This window comes from Aythya fuligula, chromosome 3 (assembly GCF_009819795.1).
Source record: "Aythya fuligula isolate bAytFul2 chromosome 3, bAytFul2.pri, whole genome shotgun sequence".
NCBI classification, from domain to species: Eukaryota; Metazoa; Chordata; class Aves; order Anseriformes; family Anatidae; genus Aythya; species Aythya fuligula.
Window position 1 is genome coordinate 1,202,138 of NC_045561.1, and position 15,831 is coordinate 1,217,968.

General features: G+C 48.2%; 1 protein-coding gene across 1 annotated transcript; it reads right to left on the reverse strand.

Annotated features, from left to right (window-relative positions):
- Window positions 1–3,597: 3,597 nt before the first annotated feature.
- Window positions 3,598–15,831, reverse strand: NAPB (NSF attachment protein beta). Its single transcript, XM_032184009.1, has 11 exons — window positions 15,667–15,831; window positions 12,959–13,038; window positions 12,150–12,266; window positions 10,755–10,801; window positions 10,525–10,602; window positions 9,650–9,705; window positions 9,065–9,149; window positions 8,012–8,116; window positions 7,329–7,397; window positions 6,894–6,944; window positions 3,598–6,368 (listed from the first exon to the last, which is right to left on the reverse strand). The coding sequence occupies exons 1-11, from the start codon at window positions 15,762–15,764 to the stop codon at window positions 6,264–6,266; spliced, it is 891 nt and encodes a 296-aa protein (XP_032039900.1). The 5' UTR covers window positions 15,765–15,831; the 3' UTR covers window positions 3,598–6,263.

The following is a 15,831-nucleotide window of genomic DNA, read 5'->3' on the forward strand; positions in this document are numbered from 1 at the left end:
AACAAAACTGAAGGCCAGTATGTTACAGCACAACATGATAAAAAAAACAAGCACAGACTTCAACACTCTCCGATTGGATGTAAAGGAAAAAAGAAAACAGAGAGTGGGCTACATACATATCCACACAGAAAAGTATTACCAGAAAACCGAGCATTATGACTACCAATATGTTAGTTGTAAATACGTCAATCCATGCTATTGTTATCTCAACCCTCGAGCCCCATGTTGGGCGCCAAAAAGGACTGTGGTGGTTTTACTCAGGTGGGCAGCCGAGCTCCACCACAACCGCTCTCTCACTCCCCCTCTCCTCAAAGAGGAAGGGGGAGAAAATACAACACAGAGAACTCAAGGTTTGAGATGAGAAAGGTTTAATTAAAGGGAAAGGGAATGGGGAGGAAAAACAGAAACAAAAGAAACAATCAGTCCGCGCGGAAGCACAGAGAGAGAGGAAAAAAAATTATTCTCTACTTCCCATCAACGAGCGGTGTTCGGCCACGTCCTGGGAAGCAGGGCCTCAAACGCGTAGTGGTTGTACTGCCAGCACTACACAGCAATAGACACAACACTGGAGTGATATCAGTGCTGTTCCAGCTATGAGTGCAGAGTACAGCACTGTGCGGGCTGCTGCAGGTGACTCCAGCTCAGACAGACCCAACACAGTTGGTGTTACGGATCCAGTTCAAGCTGCACGCTTTGTACAGTCCTTTGACTTTGCCAATAACCTGCTGAGGAAGCTAGGAGAAGCTACAAAAAGGAAGCAGGACTAAACATGAACGGCATATGCTGGATTACCAGAATTTCCTTTAAAAAAATTATTCACTTCAATGCGTACGGCTCCATCCCCTGAAGGTAGGGTAGAGTAACACCAAATCCAGTTTGGTTTCAACTGGATTAGGTTTGTTGGTGAAGGTACCTATGTTCAGATAGGCTGTAAGGAAGGTGGAAGTTTGAGTTGCAGCTGGTTTGATCACACCTGTACAATCAAGAGAAATGATGTGGCGTTTCTCAGCCTGGTAGCTAAGCAATGCAAACTGCCTTTTCCCTAGTGGAAATAATGATATAAATTAAGTTTTGCTAAATTGCATTTCAGGAAATGTTGGTTTCTCTTTGCTTTCTCCAAAGAGCTAAGCAGTAAGCCAGCTCACTCCTTGGGACTCTGAGTGGGAGCAAGCTTTGGAAAGATGTGGAGTTCCAGAAGTCACGATTCTCTAGTTGCAAAATAGGCAAGTGGAAGCCCAGTGCTTTGTCATACAGGTGGTGGTATTATTTTTACTTTACAGTGAGACTCAGTGAAGTTTGACACTTGTATTCAGCCAGTCTTTATCTTCCAGCTGCTCCAGCTTACATAAAACTTGGCTATTAAGAGAACAAATTCTCTGTTGTAAAAGCATTTATAAAAATGGTACTTGATCTCTACTGGAAAAGCCAGCGTAACAAAACCCCTTGTAGAAAGGCAGCTTACTGGCTTCTTCCTGTTGAGCTGTACCTAAGCTCTTTGCTGCTGGTCCAGTTACATCAGCAATGCTCTTTTCTCCACCATCACTTAAGCATCGCTGTTGTGCAGAACTGCAGACCTCCTTGTAAATTAAGTGAAATTCTGGTGGGAAAAGTTAATTACTGTTTGCTGACAAGTTGCTACAGCTAATTCCACTAGTACAAGTCTCCTGAGGTAAATTCAGTTGAAAATGGGAGGGAGCTAGTGTTCCTATGACAAATGGCATTAACACATGCAAATAAGTGAACTGTGTTCAAGGCAGTTAGGCCTTGATTTTCCAGGTTCCAAATACCGCGTTTGTAAGATTATGTGGGAATCTGAAGGGCAGTTTTAGGCTGATATTTGTTTAACTTGTCCAAAGATAGCTATTAAGGGGCAGACATTAAAAACATAGATGATAAATGAAGTTGCAGCTCAAAGGGCTTTTCCTAATCACTAAAATTCAGCAGCAATTTCTAGAGCCGTGACAAGGTGCCTAATAAGGAACGTGACACAGTGAGCACAGGGGCTGAGGGTTACAAATATGCTTTCTGTTCAACCCATATGCTTAAAACCTCTACTTCCCCTAGTCTGCTCCAACATCTGCTGTGTTTGTATTCCTCCACCACCACCAGTCACTATGAGAATCGTGCTTCAGTTTGGGCATGTCTTACCAAGACAGCGAGATCTTTCCTTCAGTATCTCCTCCTCTTCCCCAAGGAGTTCAGCCCTGGGCTCGCTCCCATCATGTCCAATAGCTGGGAAAAACAGAGAGTTTCTGTCCAGGGTAAGCATGTTCTGTGTTTCCAGATGCATGGATGTCTGTGCTAACACAGAAGCTGAACGGAAATTAAAGTTAATTTGTCTGACCTCAGATTAACCTCACTGGAGTACTCTAGAAGGGGGGGCTATTTTCCAGGTGCAGGGATGGAAATTTGGAAAAAGGTGGCACTGACAAAGAAGCATTTCACTGGGATGATTCTGGTTTTTGGAAGAAGCTGTGAATCAAAGGCAATTTGCTGGTTTGGTTAACTCTTCCAACTCAGAACCAGATTCCCAGTGCCCCCCATGTTAAAAATCTGGAGCTCTCCTAATTCATTTTTCTGGTTTGCTATCCTGTTTCTCTTTATTTTAATATCAGTATAGTATTTCCACAGATGCTTTCTCATCTGAAGCTGTGAGAAAAACTTTCTGAAAGATTACATTAGTGTAAAGGTAAGCACAATCAAGCCTTATTAGGGCTCATTTTAAGGCTTAGGGGTTGGCAAAGCAATAAAGATATCCAAACTGTGGCAGAGAGCTATTTTTGAACCCTAAAGGGATGTCTGATGTGTTTCCATAGAATCCTAACTTAATCTATAGAAAGGGATTTCTTTTTTAAGATAATGTTTCCAAGAGGTTATATTTGAAATATTTATTCAAGCACGATGTCCTATTGAAGCTCAGTATTCCCAGTGACCAATGTAAAAGTTTGTAGATATATTTAAAGTCTGAACATTAGTCTCTGTAGCCAGGGAAGCTTTTGTACTCCATGAATGTACGGAAGTGAGTTACTCGTATGAATTGTTCTTATTAAAATGTTGAAATCTTAACACTGACCTTCCGCTGACTTGGTTGCTATATAAAATGTTTCTGCACCTCGCGCGCAATGCGTAGATCTCTGTCGCTGTAAGCATCGTGCGGCCACCTGCACTGCCACCGCTGGGGTCAGCCAGAACCTGGCTCTGCTGCAGGCACTGGGTGCTGCTCTTCTTCCTCCAGCCCATCACCCTGCACGAGATGCCCCATGCTTCAGAGCAGCACCTGAGGGGCTCCACCTTACCTCACCGTGCCCCGGGCTGCGTGTCCTGGACCTTAACTTGAGCTAAGCCTTAGGATAGGATCCTGAAAAAATAGTGTGACACTTTGGGACATTGCCTATTTGCTGCAAGTGATGTACAACAAGTGACTAAGGGGTGTGACAAGCTCACACACTTGCCTGTGAGCATCCACCTTTATCATCAAACAAAACAAAGAGCAGCACTGCACACGTTGGCTTTCATCATCACACCCTACCGTGTTACCGCAGGCTGTAGCTTTATAGCTTGCCTTCTGCATTTTCCAGTAAAGGACATTTGTTGCTATTTCTGTTCATGATTTTCACTTTATTAATGTACAGATTCACACAAAACATTATATTCTTGCTAAGGCCATTTCATTAATAAGTGTTCTTAGTAGAGAGTTGTGTACCGGGGGGGAATACAGCAGGTTGGCAGATCGTCATTTTAAAACTGTCACAATTTACCACTGCTATGCTGGAGGACATGCTGTAGCCTACTTATACAGAAGTAACAATTGTGTTCTAATATTTACTCCAGAGCACAGTAACAGACCACATAACCCCATGGTTACAGTCTTCTGGTCCACCAGCAACATAAGCATCTTACCACAGCTGTGCACAACACTGACAATTGGAAAAATGAACAAAAAAAAAGGCATAAAATGCTTGCCTTGGTTCAGCGTGACATTAACAAAAGTGAAACCTCACAACCACAGCGTGCCCTCACTGGGGCTCCCACAGTGTTGGATCCAAGTCAAGACAAATCTCGCTATACAAGGGGTTTTTGCTTACCAAGGAAAGAAGCAAATTGAACAAGAAGGGTTCCGATCCTGTCCTACTACATGTAAGTTCAGCAGCAGTTACAGCTTTGGGTCCTCTTGTACAAAATGAGACCATATATGCAAATAATCCAACTTTTGCTATAAGATTATCTACCTACCACGCTAGCTGTGTCCTAAGCCAAGTGTTTTGTGGCACAAACATGTGAAGAACTGGTAAAGCCATGGGACATGCTGGGAAAATAACACTTAGTTCTTCCTTCTGATGAGCTAAGCATCTCAGGTGAAGACAGACCAGGACCACAAGCTAAATGGAATTCAAAATATTTCTCTGCCAAGTCTGTGGAATAGATGTACACAGACCAATTTGTTTCAAATTGTAGAGAGAGTTTTGGTGCAAGCAGAGGTTAGTTGTGTAAAAATGCATCTGAGAAATGAGCAAACTGAAGCTGCGTGGAAGACTGAGCATCTTCCCAACTCTTCAATGCACTCACCTTGCCAGTTTTGCAGAGTTCATGGGTCTTGTCTTCACTTTCTGATGCACAGAACAGTCTATGAAAAAATTAGTGACTGGTGAGATCAGTCAGGGAAAAAAAAAGAAGGCATTACCAGGAGAATTTTTGGTTTTCTTTTGCATAAGCAAGCAGTAGATAACAGTACCACTTCAATCACACTAAAAGTCTTTTAGGTCAACAGGTCAGTCAAAGGTTGTACTCCAATAAGTTTCCAGATACAAAACAAATTGAAGAGAAGTGTGAAAGCCAGCATTCTGCCTGCCGCAGTGCAAGCAGCCAACTGTTTTATTGGGACAAAAAAGGAGCAGAGTCCCAGCAGTGCCCACCAAAGCTGTGCATGGGGCTACCACATCGGTCCTGTGCTGGCCGGGGAGGAGGGCCCACTTAAACAGCATTTGTGCCAAACTAAGCAGCCCTTTTTTACTCTTAGAACAGCAGCAGTGCAACTGAAACACACTTCATGACAGAGAAATACTAAGTGACAACTCCCACTGACAAATTGCATAGGATCACAAGTCCCTCAACATACACGCCTGAAGTGGGTAGCTTCACCACCACTAGTTAAACAAAGCATTGCACAGAAGAGCCTTGGTTGCAGACATTTTAAAACATGTTTCTAAAATTACTACAAGAATTTTTAGTGTCTCCATCTTTTCAAAGCACACTCAATTTCTTGGTCACCCACACAACGAAGACAAGATTCCTGTTTAATACCAAGTCTCCTTCAACACCTTTGCACGTCACAGCAACAACGCAGCACAGCCAACAGCAAAAGGGTCAGAAACTAAGGGGTACTGCCTGGCACACACAGAAGACTGGTAGCAGCGACAGCAGGAGGAGTTCATGTAGATGAGAAATTAGAAAAATATATTATTACTTGGGTCTAGTCATCTTGGGGTAGGAGGGATGGGGTGCACCACAAAATAAATAAGTGGAAAAATAGATCCAAGAAAATATAGAAGAGCCTTACATTTCATATTTAGATCTTAGATACAAAATACACAATTAACTAGCTCTACTCCTGACAACTCTTCAGAGGGCTGACACCAATCTAAGCAGTCCTGTCCTCGACGTGTAACGCATTTAGCACTAGGTTGTTACGTATGCTGTATTTATACATGCACACATGTATCTGTATAGGATGTATACACACACATGCATATCGTACCTAAGAGTCACAAAGCCTTTCACTAGCACCATTAAAAAAGCTCAATCATTGAAAAAAAACAAGATCCAAAGGTATCTGGCAGAGGTCCATTTAAAAATAGGAAACAGTAACAACACAGCAACAGAACTGAAGCTATTATTTGTACTGTACGGGCATGGACGAAATATTTACATGCTCAACTCAGTGGTACTGAACCTTAAGACAGAACAGCAGGGGGAAAAAGTAGTTCAAGTGCAAACTTTGGGCTCATCAGCTAACCAAAAACAAAGATTTCTGCCAGCAGTGTTTCTTTCACCCTAGAAAGATCTGCCAGCGATACCCAGAGCAACCTCTCTCATCTACCCATGTTATCACAACAAAGAGCAGGATACTAAAGAAACATATAACTCATTTGTCATATAAGCAACAAAATTAAGCTAGATTGTTTTATCACGTATCCCATAGTGGTCCTTGGCTGTAACACAAGAACAGATTACTTAGGCTGCATGCCACAAATACCACGAACAATTCACTTCAGGTCCCCATCCCCTTCTCCTTGAATTGACTTTTTGATGCGAAGCAACATGGTTGTAAGCCACTGATCCAACCGCGATATTGAATCAAATTCTTTCACCTATTAAAGAAAAAAGGAACAGCTGAAGGTAACATGTTAGAAAGCACATATGCTATACTGCTGCAACAGGCGCATTCTGCATTTCTCAAATCATGTTCTTTTAAACCTTTTACTCTTCCCAAGGTAAAAAAAATAAATATAATACACAAAGAACTATAAGCCATTGTCAGGCACAGGAAGGGGTTGGCACAAACCCCATGAATAAGTGGCGGTATCTTTATTAAAATGATTTGTTTCTCGCTCCGAGTTAAAGTACTACGTTTGGGACTTGCTAGAGCACATGCTGGAAGCAGCTCTGCTAATTTCTACCTCCTCCTCCTGGACATTTCGTGGCAGGACAGGGAAGCCTGCCTGCTGTTTTGCCCCCCTGGACTCTCAGCTTCAAGCAAGGTCACTGTGCTCAGAGCTCAGGCCTCCAGTTACCAAACACGTAACACAGCACACCAAAACCAAGACAAAAGGGAAGGCCACATCACAAAGCCTCAGAAACAGCCAGCCACACAACACCCAAACACGAGTACTTACAGCCTCGGTGTATGCCTCACAGTTTTGCTCCTCATGGGCTTCCAGCAGTTTCTAGGAAAACACCATAGGAAACTTAGAAAATGCTACTGCATGCTCCGTGCAGCTGGTGCATGAGCTGCTCCTTGAACCCAGGAAAGGGGACTGCAGGACACTGCCTCCCCAGCCCCATATGTCCAGCAGCAGCACCTTTGTAACCTGTTAAAATGCCAACCCAGATTTTTTTATTTTATTTTTTTTTTTAAGTTAACTAGTATATCATATTTCTACTGTTGCTACTCCCACAAGTTTGGTATAAATCCCATGCAAAGCGAGCCTGATGTCCTCTAAAATGTTTCAGTAAAAGACCAAAGACATGGCAAGGTGAAAAAGCACAAAGTAAAGGGCAGTATGCATTTCCAAACACGGGAGTGTTATTTTAACATTGGCTTTACTTACTTTCAGTAGCTTGCATTCCCGTGAATCTGTGAACGCTGGGAACATTTCTTCATATTTCTCAAGAGCAAGCTGAAAGAGAGAAGCACACCCGTAAGCTCTTTTCACACACAGTTCCTTGCTTTTTATTTCCATTTTCACCTTCTAGTCCTAAAACCACAGAGAGAGCTCGAGAAAGTATTCACAGCAAATCCAAGCATGCAGGGAAATGAAGAGGCAACCTCAGAATCTGGCCTCAATCTGACCAGAGGCGGCTTTGGTTTGAGATATCACTCAGGTATGAACAAAGCAGGGACACAGACAGACTGAAAGCAGAGCAGAAATAAGGAAAACTCCCTGCATGCAACACAGCAGCTTTCTGAGCCGGGTGCTTACAAGGAGAATCTGCAACATGTGCCCCTATTTACCTCTGCACCTCCCAATCCAGAAGCACTGGGGCTCACCCTTAATTCTGCCCACACTGGTGTTTTTTGGTGTTTTGGCCATTTGACCCCAGCAAACATCAGGTGAGAGCATCAGCTACATGCTGGCCATCGCCCTCACCCTGCTCTGTGCAGTTGTTCCCTGCTGCTCTTCCAGAACAGAACAAGTGCACGGGAATTGATGCTGCAGCCTGGGCAAGAGGCACGCAGACCCCTGCACCTGCAAAACCACGGCCTGGGTGGCAACGGCCCGAGCCCACTGACCTTGGCGTTCAGCTCGTCCACAATGAAGTGGCACAGAGCGGCCTTGAAGAAATACTCCTTCGCGCTGTACTTGAGCAAAGGGTTATCCATCGTGTTTGTTCCGACCTATGTGTAAAAAGACATTATTAGTCAGGAAAGAAAACTGCATTGTTAAGAACTGAATTAAAAACATGACAGCTGATTAAAATTAGACAGCACCCCACAGCTGTCTGCAAAACGTCAGTGGCTGCAGAAAGCTTTTGGGCAGCCAGCCAGAGTTCAAGTGCCCCAAAGAGCAGTTTGAGACCCACAGGCAGCCCAGGGCTGACTGCCTGCGCTTCTCTGGCTCGGGGTTCCACCCTGGGACCTCGGGGCTGCCCATCTGAGGCAGAACGGGGAAAGCAAAGTCCGCTCCGTGAAAGCCTGCTCCACTGTTAGCCCCCCAGAAACACAAAAGCACCACTGCCGGTATTCCCAGGTCAATATTGGACACAAAAGTGCAGCAACCAAGTTGGTGGATTTAGGGGGAAATTCTGTGACAAAACATATTTCTGAATGCCATCAGAAGTGTACTTATAGACTTCCTCCCCCCTGGCCTTTCTCTAGAAAAAGATGGATTCAGGAGGTGAAAAAAGAAAAGAAAAAAAAAAATAAGCTAGATCAACTCATAAAAGCCAAGGAGCAATCTGTGTCAACACAGCACAATCAGCTCCGAAATAAGCAAGAGCAGAAGCTTCCAGGTCACAGTAATATTGTAAGACTGATGCACTGATCGGCTTTTCATTTTCAAGTAACTTTTTGCTCTGCACTTTCTCCAATTTCTCTCTCACCAGGATCTGTGGCATCATTTAAACAAGAAAGCCTTCCAGCCCTTGAGCAAACCTGAAGTGCCCCAGGTGTGGAAGAGTCCCTAACAATTTAGCTGTGAGCAACAGGCACAGTTCTGTTTTATAGTGCAGAGCTCTGAGATTTCTGTGACTGGAGCAAGGCAGGACCCCTCCAGCCCCAGCCTGGGGGCCAGGAGCCGCAGACACGGAGAGCCATGAGGCCGCCCCTCGGACAACGCGCGCTCACCTGCTCGTAGATTTCTATCGCCTTCTGGTACTGCTCCAGCTGCGCGGCATAGGCTGCGACCTTCAGCAGACACTTGTTGGCAGAACTGCAATCAATACCATCACCTGCTAAGTGCTCTCCTGTGGGAGAGCATCCGTGCCCTGCTATCTCCCAGCACTCTGTTACTTAGCATATAGAACAGCGGGACCCAGAAGCTGCAAATTAGGAGATTTTTTTTTTTTATGGCTGAAATTAATACAGGAAAAGGATGAACACCTTCTGTTCAGCATGGACCATATTTCAGACACTGTTCAACCCCTCCATGCTTTCTGTGCACCCAAAATGGGCATCCCAAGCCAGACAAGTCTTATCTTGGGGTGAGAACACAGAAATTCTTTAGAAACAGCTGGCATGAAGCAGGCATGGGCACCCCAAGGTATCAAAGCTGCAAAGCTTCAAATATTTACGTAGAATTTGGGCATCTTATCAAAGGACATTTTAGAAGGGCCTGTTGGGTGAGGCATGTAAGCAAGTGTGCAATCTAGGACAAATCCCCATTTCTGACCCCTCCCGGCTCCAAGTGACCATTTCACAAAGACCACTTACCTGTTGGACTCCTCTCCTTTGTAATAGTCCGCAGCCTGCTCGTAGTGTGCGATCGCCTGGGGACAGAAATGTTACGCTTGAATACCACTTCTAAATTAAAGTTTGGGGTTAGATCAGTGTACAGTGACCACATTCATAAAAGCTTTTCCACTCTGCAGATGAAAGGAGCAAGATGACAGCATGCTGCAGCACTTCTGGTGAAGCGAGGCACCCACCAAACTCAAAACATGAGGCTGCCCTTGAAAACTGGACTGGATACTTGTTAATGGCTCCAAGCTCCGCAGCACATTTAATAAAGGTGACACAGCTGTTGAGGTATTGACTACAGGCTGTTGAGGTATTGACTCCAGGCATTTAAAACCACAGTGCAGCAAGGCTGCTGCCGGTTTTGCCACGATATCGTAAATATCTTAGCAGAACTGTCCTCACGCAGCAGTGCTCACTTGAAGTGGTGCTGCACATGGACAGTGAATGCTGGAATCATTAAGATAGGTGGATAGGACCCAGTGAAGTGGAGCTGAAGAGGCAAATGATTTTCTAGAACACAGAACCTAGAGACTGTAAATTTTTGTCCTGCAAACTTCAAGCAGAGAAAGATTTGCAGCTGGTCAAGCTGCTGGATGCTTGATGTGATCCTGATCACATCACATCCTGATCCAGGTGCGGGCTTCCTGCTGTAGGATCTCCGTTACGGGAACTAACTTCAGCTAACTTCAAACTGTGGGTGACCTGCACGCACCCAGAGAAGCCTCTTGTCTGACAGGAGATGAGTTTTGGCAGCCGTGCTGACCCCGGCGCTGCTCTGGCCGGGCAGGGAAATGCAGCCTCGCCTGCAGCACCTGCACAGCAGTGCCGGCAGGGCTTGCCATCCTCACCTTCTCAATGTCTACCAGCTCGGCCTCGTAGATCTCCGCGATGGTGATGTGATGCTTGGCAGCAATGGTGAACCGCCCCTGGGGAAGAGAAAAGGTGCGCGTGAGAGGGGGGCTCCCTCGGTGCCCCGCACACACGCCATCACAGAACGACCGTGCCACGGCGAGCTGTGCCTCTTTCAACCACACACACAGCACCCATCCACCCGCAAGCAGCCAGCGCAGCTTCTTACCATGTCGGTGTAGATATCAATAGCTGCATTTAAGCAGTTGATGGCCTCTGCAGCATGAGTGTTCAGGAAAAACAACACAAAGTCAGCCAACGTGTTAGAGCCCCCACTTCAACACCTCCCCCCTCCAAAGCCAGCTCTCAGGAACATTTCTCTTCACGGGATCACAGCACAGCTTCTTAAATCAATACCTGCTTACACGTGTACGTGTGTGCATGTGGAATGACTGACATAGCATTCACCAGGGATTGAGCACGTTATGTTCCTCACCTTTCTGCAAACCCCATCCCAATTCACCCACCCCAAACACCCAGCAGAAGCCCTGACAGCGAGTGCTAACTGGTGATTAGGATGGGCAAAATACAAACAACTTGCAGCCCTCAATCACCAGGCTGCATCCCTAAACACAGCAAAACTCACAACACCAGGCTTTTAAACACACAGGGGCTGCTATTTTCTAGGATTTTTTTTTTCTGTTTTTTGTTTTGGTTTGTTTTTTTTTCCTCCCACACTTACAGAACAGTGACATCAGCCCTGAGTGGTTTCTTCAGAGCTCTGCAACAGCTCTCTGACATGGGAAAGCACCAGTAACGCTCCTGGGCTGCTTTGTCTGCGCACACTCAGCCACGATACCAGGCTCCCAGAAAACCACAACCCTGCTCTTCACAGCCAGACTGAAGCAAGACAGACCATTTATCCTTTTATCCCAACCCCAGCAGAGGTCCATCTGTTTCCCTCCTGCCTCCCCTCTGCCACGTGGTGGCACCCAAAGTGGTGCTGGGACCTCCAGCACCTCCCACTGCCACCCAGAACTGAGACCCTCCTTGGACAGGTGAATGTTTCTCCAAAACCAAGCTAAAGCAGGAAGCAAACTGCACCAGCGCGTCCCTCATCACGCTTCTGCCTGGGGTCTCTCCAAAGCTTATCAAGGACAGCATCAGAGACAGCGAGAGAGCAGCTGGAGGAGAGGACAGCTCAGCACGTGCTGGTCCAGGCAGCAGATCGAGGGGATGCTGACTAGGTCCCATCATCCAAAATAGTCCCCAAACTCCTGCTTCATTATGCAGTGCCATCTCCTTGCATCGGAGAGGCGCAGAGCATCCCTTCCCCAGGCTCTCATATCCCTTTTTCCCCTGAGGATGTCTCCTGACTTCCCTCCTTACCACGACTGCCATCCCAGCTGCAGAGCCAAGTTCTGCAAGTAACATTAAATTTTAGTAATTATCTTTCCTGACTGCTTTTAAGAAGGAGAGGCCCAGGCGATATTAAGGCTTGACAGCAGCCTGCAATGAGGATCTGCAGGCACACAGACCAGCTGACTACGAAAGCCTCGGCGCACTAGATCCTACGCAACTAAGAAGATTTGCACACAACAATCCCGGATTTTGTCCCTCTTACCTTGTGGGTCTGCTTTTTTGTAGGCGTTCCCAGCGTCCACAAAACTGGTGGCCGAATCGTGCTTGCTCTGCAGCTGCATGTGCAGTTTGGCCGCCTGACAGAAGGCATTTCCTGCAGCTGGGACAGATCACACAACAACCCGCTGCACCCCTGTGCTCCTGTGGAGCGAGCAGAACTGCAGCAAAATGACAAAACCTGTCGCTCCCCAAGGACCCAGCAAGTTTTGGAGGTGCAACCACCCAAAAGGTATTTTCAGCCTGCTTCGGCACAGCAATGCTCTGGTTCACGCCAGCCTCCTCCCATGAAATCAGCATCCAGTCCCACAACGAGAGGAGTGAGCCCAGGAGTGAGCCTTTAGCAGGCTTCCCTGCAGGCTACCAGCTTTGGTTTGGCAATGATAAACTACACTCAGATGGGTAATTGAACATAAACTTCCAGGTCACCCCTCTTTGCCCACCCTCCCAGTATTTTAAATCACTGGGCAGAGCTTAGAAATCACATTGCCACAGTGATAATCCCCACAAAGACAGCCTGGGACGCACAGCTGCGCCACGAGAATTTGCAGGAAAACGCTCAGGCACGCGTGGGTCACCTCACCATGAACCCAACCCCCCCAACATCTCCACATTTCAGCCGGGGCCGAAATGTTTCCCCTGCATCCCTTTCGCAGCCAGGACAGACACCCCGAGCAGGCTCTCCCGGCCACAACGAGCAGGGTGAGGTGTTACACCACGGAGTTTCTGGCTCCCTCTGCCAGGGGCAGCTGGGCCCGCAGGCAGGCTGCGATGAGCGGCGTGGGCTGTACTCACCGCTCCAGTTTTTGGCAATCTTGAACATGTTTGCAGCCCTGGTGTACATCTCGCAGGCTTCTTCGACACGGGTGTTGCCCCTGGAAGAGAGTAGAGCCCATCACTGCGTGCTGGAGTGAAACACGGCCGTGAAACAGGGCCGTGAGCTCAAACAGGGCTCGCTGGGGTGACCCGGCCCGCTGGGCATTACGCTGCAGCTGGCTGCCCAGCTGTGCCACGCTCGGGGCTTGCCTCCACCTTCTCCTGCAACACTGAGAGGTGTTTTGGGGCAGGGAGAGACAACGCTTCACGCCAGCACCTGGGCACAGGAGCAGTTCCAGCCCTTCCTGCTCCTGCTGCAGCACGGGTGCCACAAGGGGAGGCAGATCATCTTCACGGTGTTAAGCAGGGACAGAAAAGCCAACAGGAGCCCAGTCCTGAAACAGCACCTTATGGTTTTTGCAGGCTCCTGAAGGATTTGGAGCCTTGAATTCAATCTGCTCTTTGACTCATCTGTGAGTGGAGCCAGCTCCAAGTGGAGCCGGCTCATACGAGCCTCATGAGACACAGCAGGTGAGAACACTTGCAGAAACACAGCCTTGCACGTGACAAACCAGGCGTTATTTAGGTAACCTACAGCAAACCAACAATTAAAAACTTCCTGTCTGCCCGACTGCCTGCGGAACAAGCAGGCGTTTGTCAGAGCTGAGCACGAGAAGCTGAGGGGGCTCACACCAGCACAGCCGCCCGCTTCCAACCTCGCTCTGCCCAGGAGCACTCGGAACAACCGATGGGTTTTAGCACTGTAACCAAGCCTCCTGACCAGGACAATTAACGAGAATTCAGTTCATCCCCAGAGGGAGCTTTTGTTAATTAAAGGCAGGTTTCTTCATAGGCTTACTGTCGCATGCTTGCTGCCGCCTTCTTTTCACATGGAGTCCTCCTGACACCCTGGTCGAGCCAGCCTAGCTGGCGGGAAGCCAGGGAGAAAAGCCCTGGTTTTGCCTCTTTTTCCTCCTCCTCCTCCTGACAGACAATCACATTTCATTCCTAAGCACGGCCAGCTTCTTAGGCCCACTTTTCCTGCCCTTGCAAGAGGCATTTTGCACAAATTGAAGCCAAAAGAGGCACAAGGTAAAGGGAAACCCCCACAAAACATCCAAAATAGGCCGCTTTCTGGTCTCAGAACAAAGGAAAAAGGAATTAAACCCAAATTGAAATGCAGGCAGTGGCCAACATGCAGAACAACCCCAAGCAACCACGACTGCTGGGACAGAAGAGCCCAAGCAGAACCTCTCACATTTTAAATGCAAAGCCTAAAGGAGAAACCCAGGTGAATCCAGCTGCACCATGAGACAACACCGCGCTGCCCTGCCAACAAGCTCCAAGGGCAGCGACTCCCTCCCTGCAGCACAGACACGAGGGGGCAACGCCAGGATAGTGTTTGCCCATTTTTCTTCCGTCCAAAGCATGTTTAGGAATCACTCGAGTCTATTTTTAGCCAAAGAAAATTAGAAATTTGTCTCTCGAATCTGCTGGCTCACGCCGAGGGTTTTAGGGCAGCCAGGATTACGCCAGGAGCCTGCCCCGCCTGCTGCATCTGCCTCAGGGCAGCGAGGAATTTATTTGTACAACTTCTGCTTTTGGGCTGGGGGCACTCCATTTTTCCAGGCTGTGGTTTAAAAACATCAAAGCCTCCATGCTAGCATCACCAGAAATGCTCCTTTCTTTAAGTAACTATTTTTAAAATGGCACGCGGAATAAAGCTGGAGGGAGACAGAGCTACTAGCTTTTCAAAGCCCTTCCAGACACAGCACTCTCGCCCCCACAAATACCTGCTCTAAAAGAAAAGCAAGGCTGGGTGCAGCAAAAAAGGAAGCTTTGCAATTTTCCCCCGTCTTTTTGTGCCGGTATCATCCCTGAGCAAAGTTCAAGCCAAGTCCTGCTTTCAAGACAAAGTCTCCAAATTGCGATTTCAGCACTCATTTCCTTGAAAACATGAAATCCTCGGGCGATTCCCCACACCGGAGCTCCTCTAGACTGAGGGATGCCTTTGGCACCCCTCAAACCCCCCGTACCGTGCCCTTTGGGGGTCCCTCGAGCTGCAGCCCCTCTCTCGGTTGGATTGCTGCAGTAACACCGCTCCTAAAAGCCCCCGGCGAGCGCTGCAGCTTCTAGGGCCGAGGGCTCTGCCCCTCACTGTCGCACAGGGATGGGGAATTATTCAGCAAAATATGGCTCTGGGCTGCGGAACAGCCAAGCTGCCGGCGCAGGGGGCTCCAGCTCGTTGGAGTTGGGCACAAGGCCGGGGATGTCAACCCCAGCAGGGGATGTGCTGCCAGCCCCGCTCACGCCTGCTCGGCAGCAGCGCTGCAGCAGCGATGCTGCAAAGGAGCTCGTCTCTCTTTCTCGGGGGCACCCCTCGGGCTGCCCATGGCGCGGGGATGGTTTCTGGGGAGAAGCGGTCCTTTTCCTGGGCAAATCCTGGGGAGGGCCAGGGCCCTTAGGGCCAACCTTAGGGCCGCCAGCTCGCCCCCCCCGCTATGGGAGGTATTCGCGTCCCTGCTTTGCACCCCTGGCTTTGCACGCATCCCCCCCCCCCTTTTTTTTTTCATCCCACCCGTTTGCACGCCGTGCACCCCCCTCGCTCTTTGCACGCACCCCGCCATCCTTTTTGCACAAGCTCGGCCTGCGAGCCCCCCGGATAACGCCGCCCCCCCCCCGCTCACCCGAAGAGCCCCCGCAGGAAGGAGTGCGAGCCCTTCACCCGCTTCTCGGCCTCGGCCATCAGCTGCACGGCCTCCCGCTCCTTGCCCGTGCTGTCCATCGCGGCGCAGCTCAAGGCCAGGCCAGGCCCGGCACCGTCTCCTCCTCCTCCTCCTCCTCCTCCTCTT

Bases quoted from the DNA above. Each gene is read 5' to 3' on its own strand.
- NAPB (XM_032184009.1), bottom strand. From the start codon at position 15,764: ATGGACAGCACGGGCAAGGAGCGGGAGGCCGTGCAGCTGATGGCCGAG. The intron at 9,150-9,649 runs GTAAGTGGTCTT...TATTGATTGCAG, and splicing joins AAAGGAGAGGAGTCCAACAG to TTCTGCCAACAAGTGTCTGC. The intron at 8,117-9,064 runs GTGAGCGCGCGT...TTTTACACATAG, and splicing joins CGATAGAAATCTACGAGCAG to GTCGGAACAAACACGATGGA.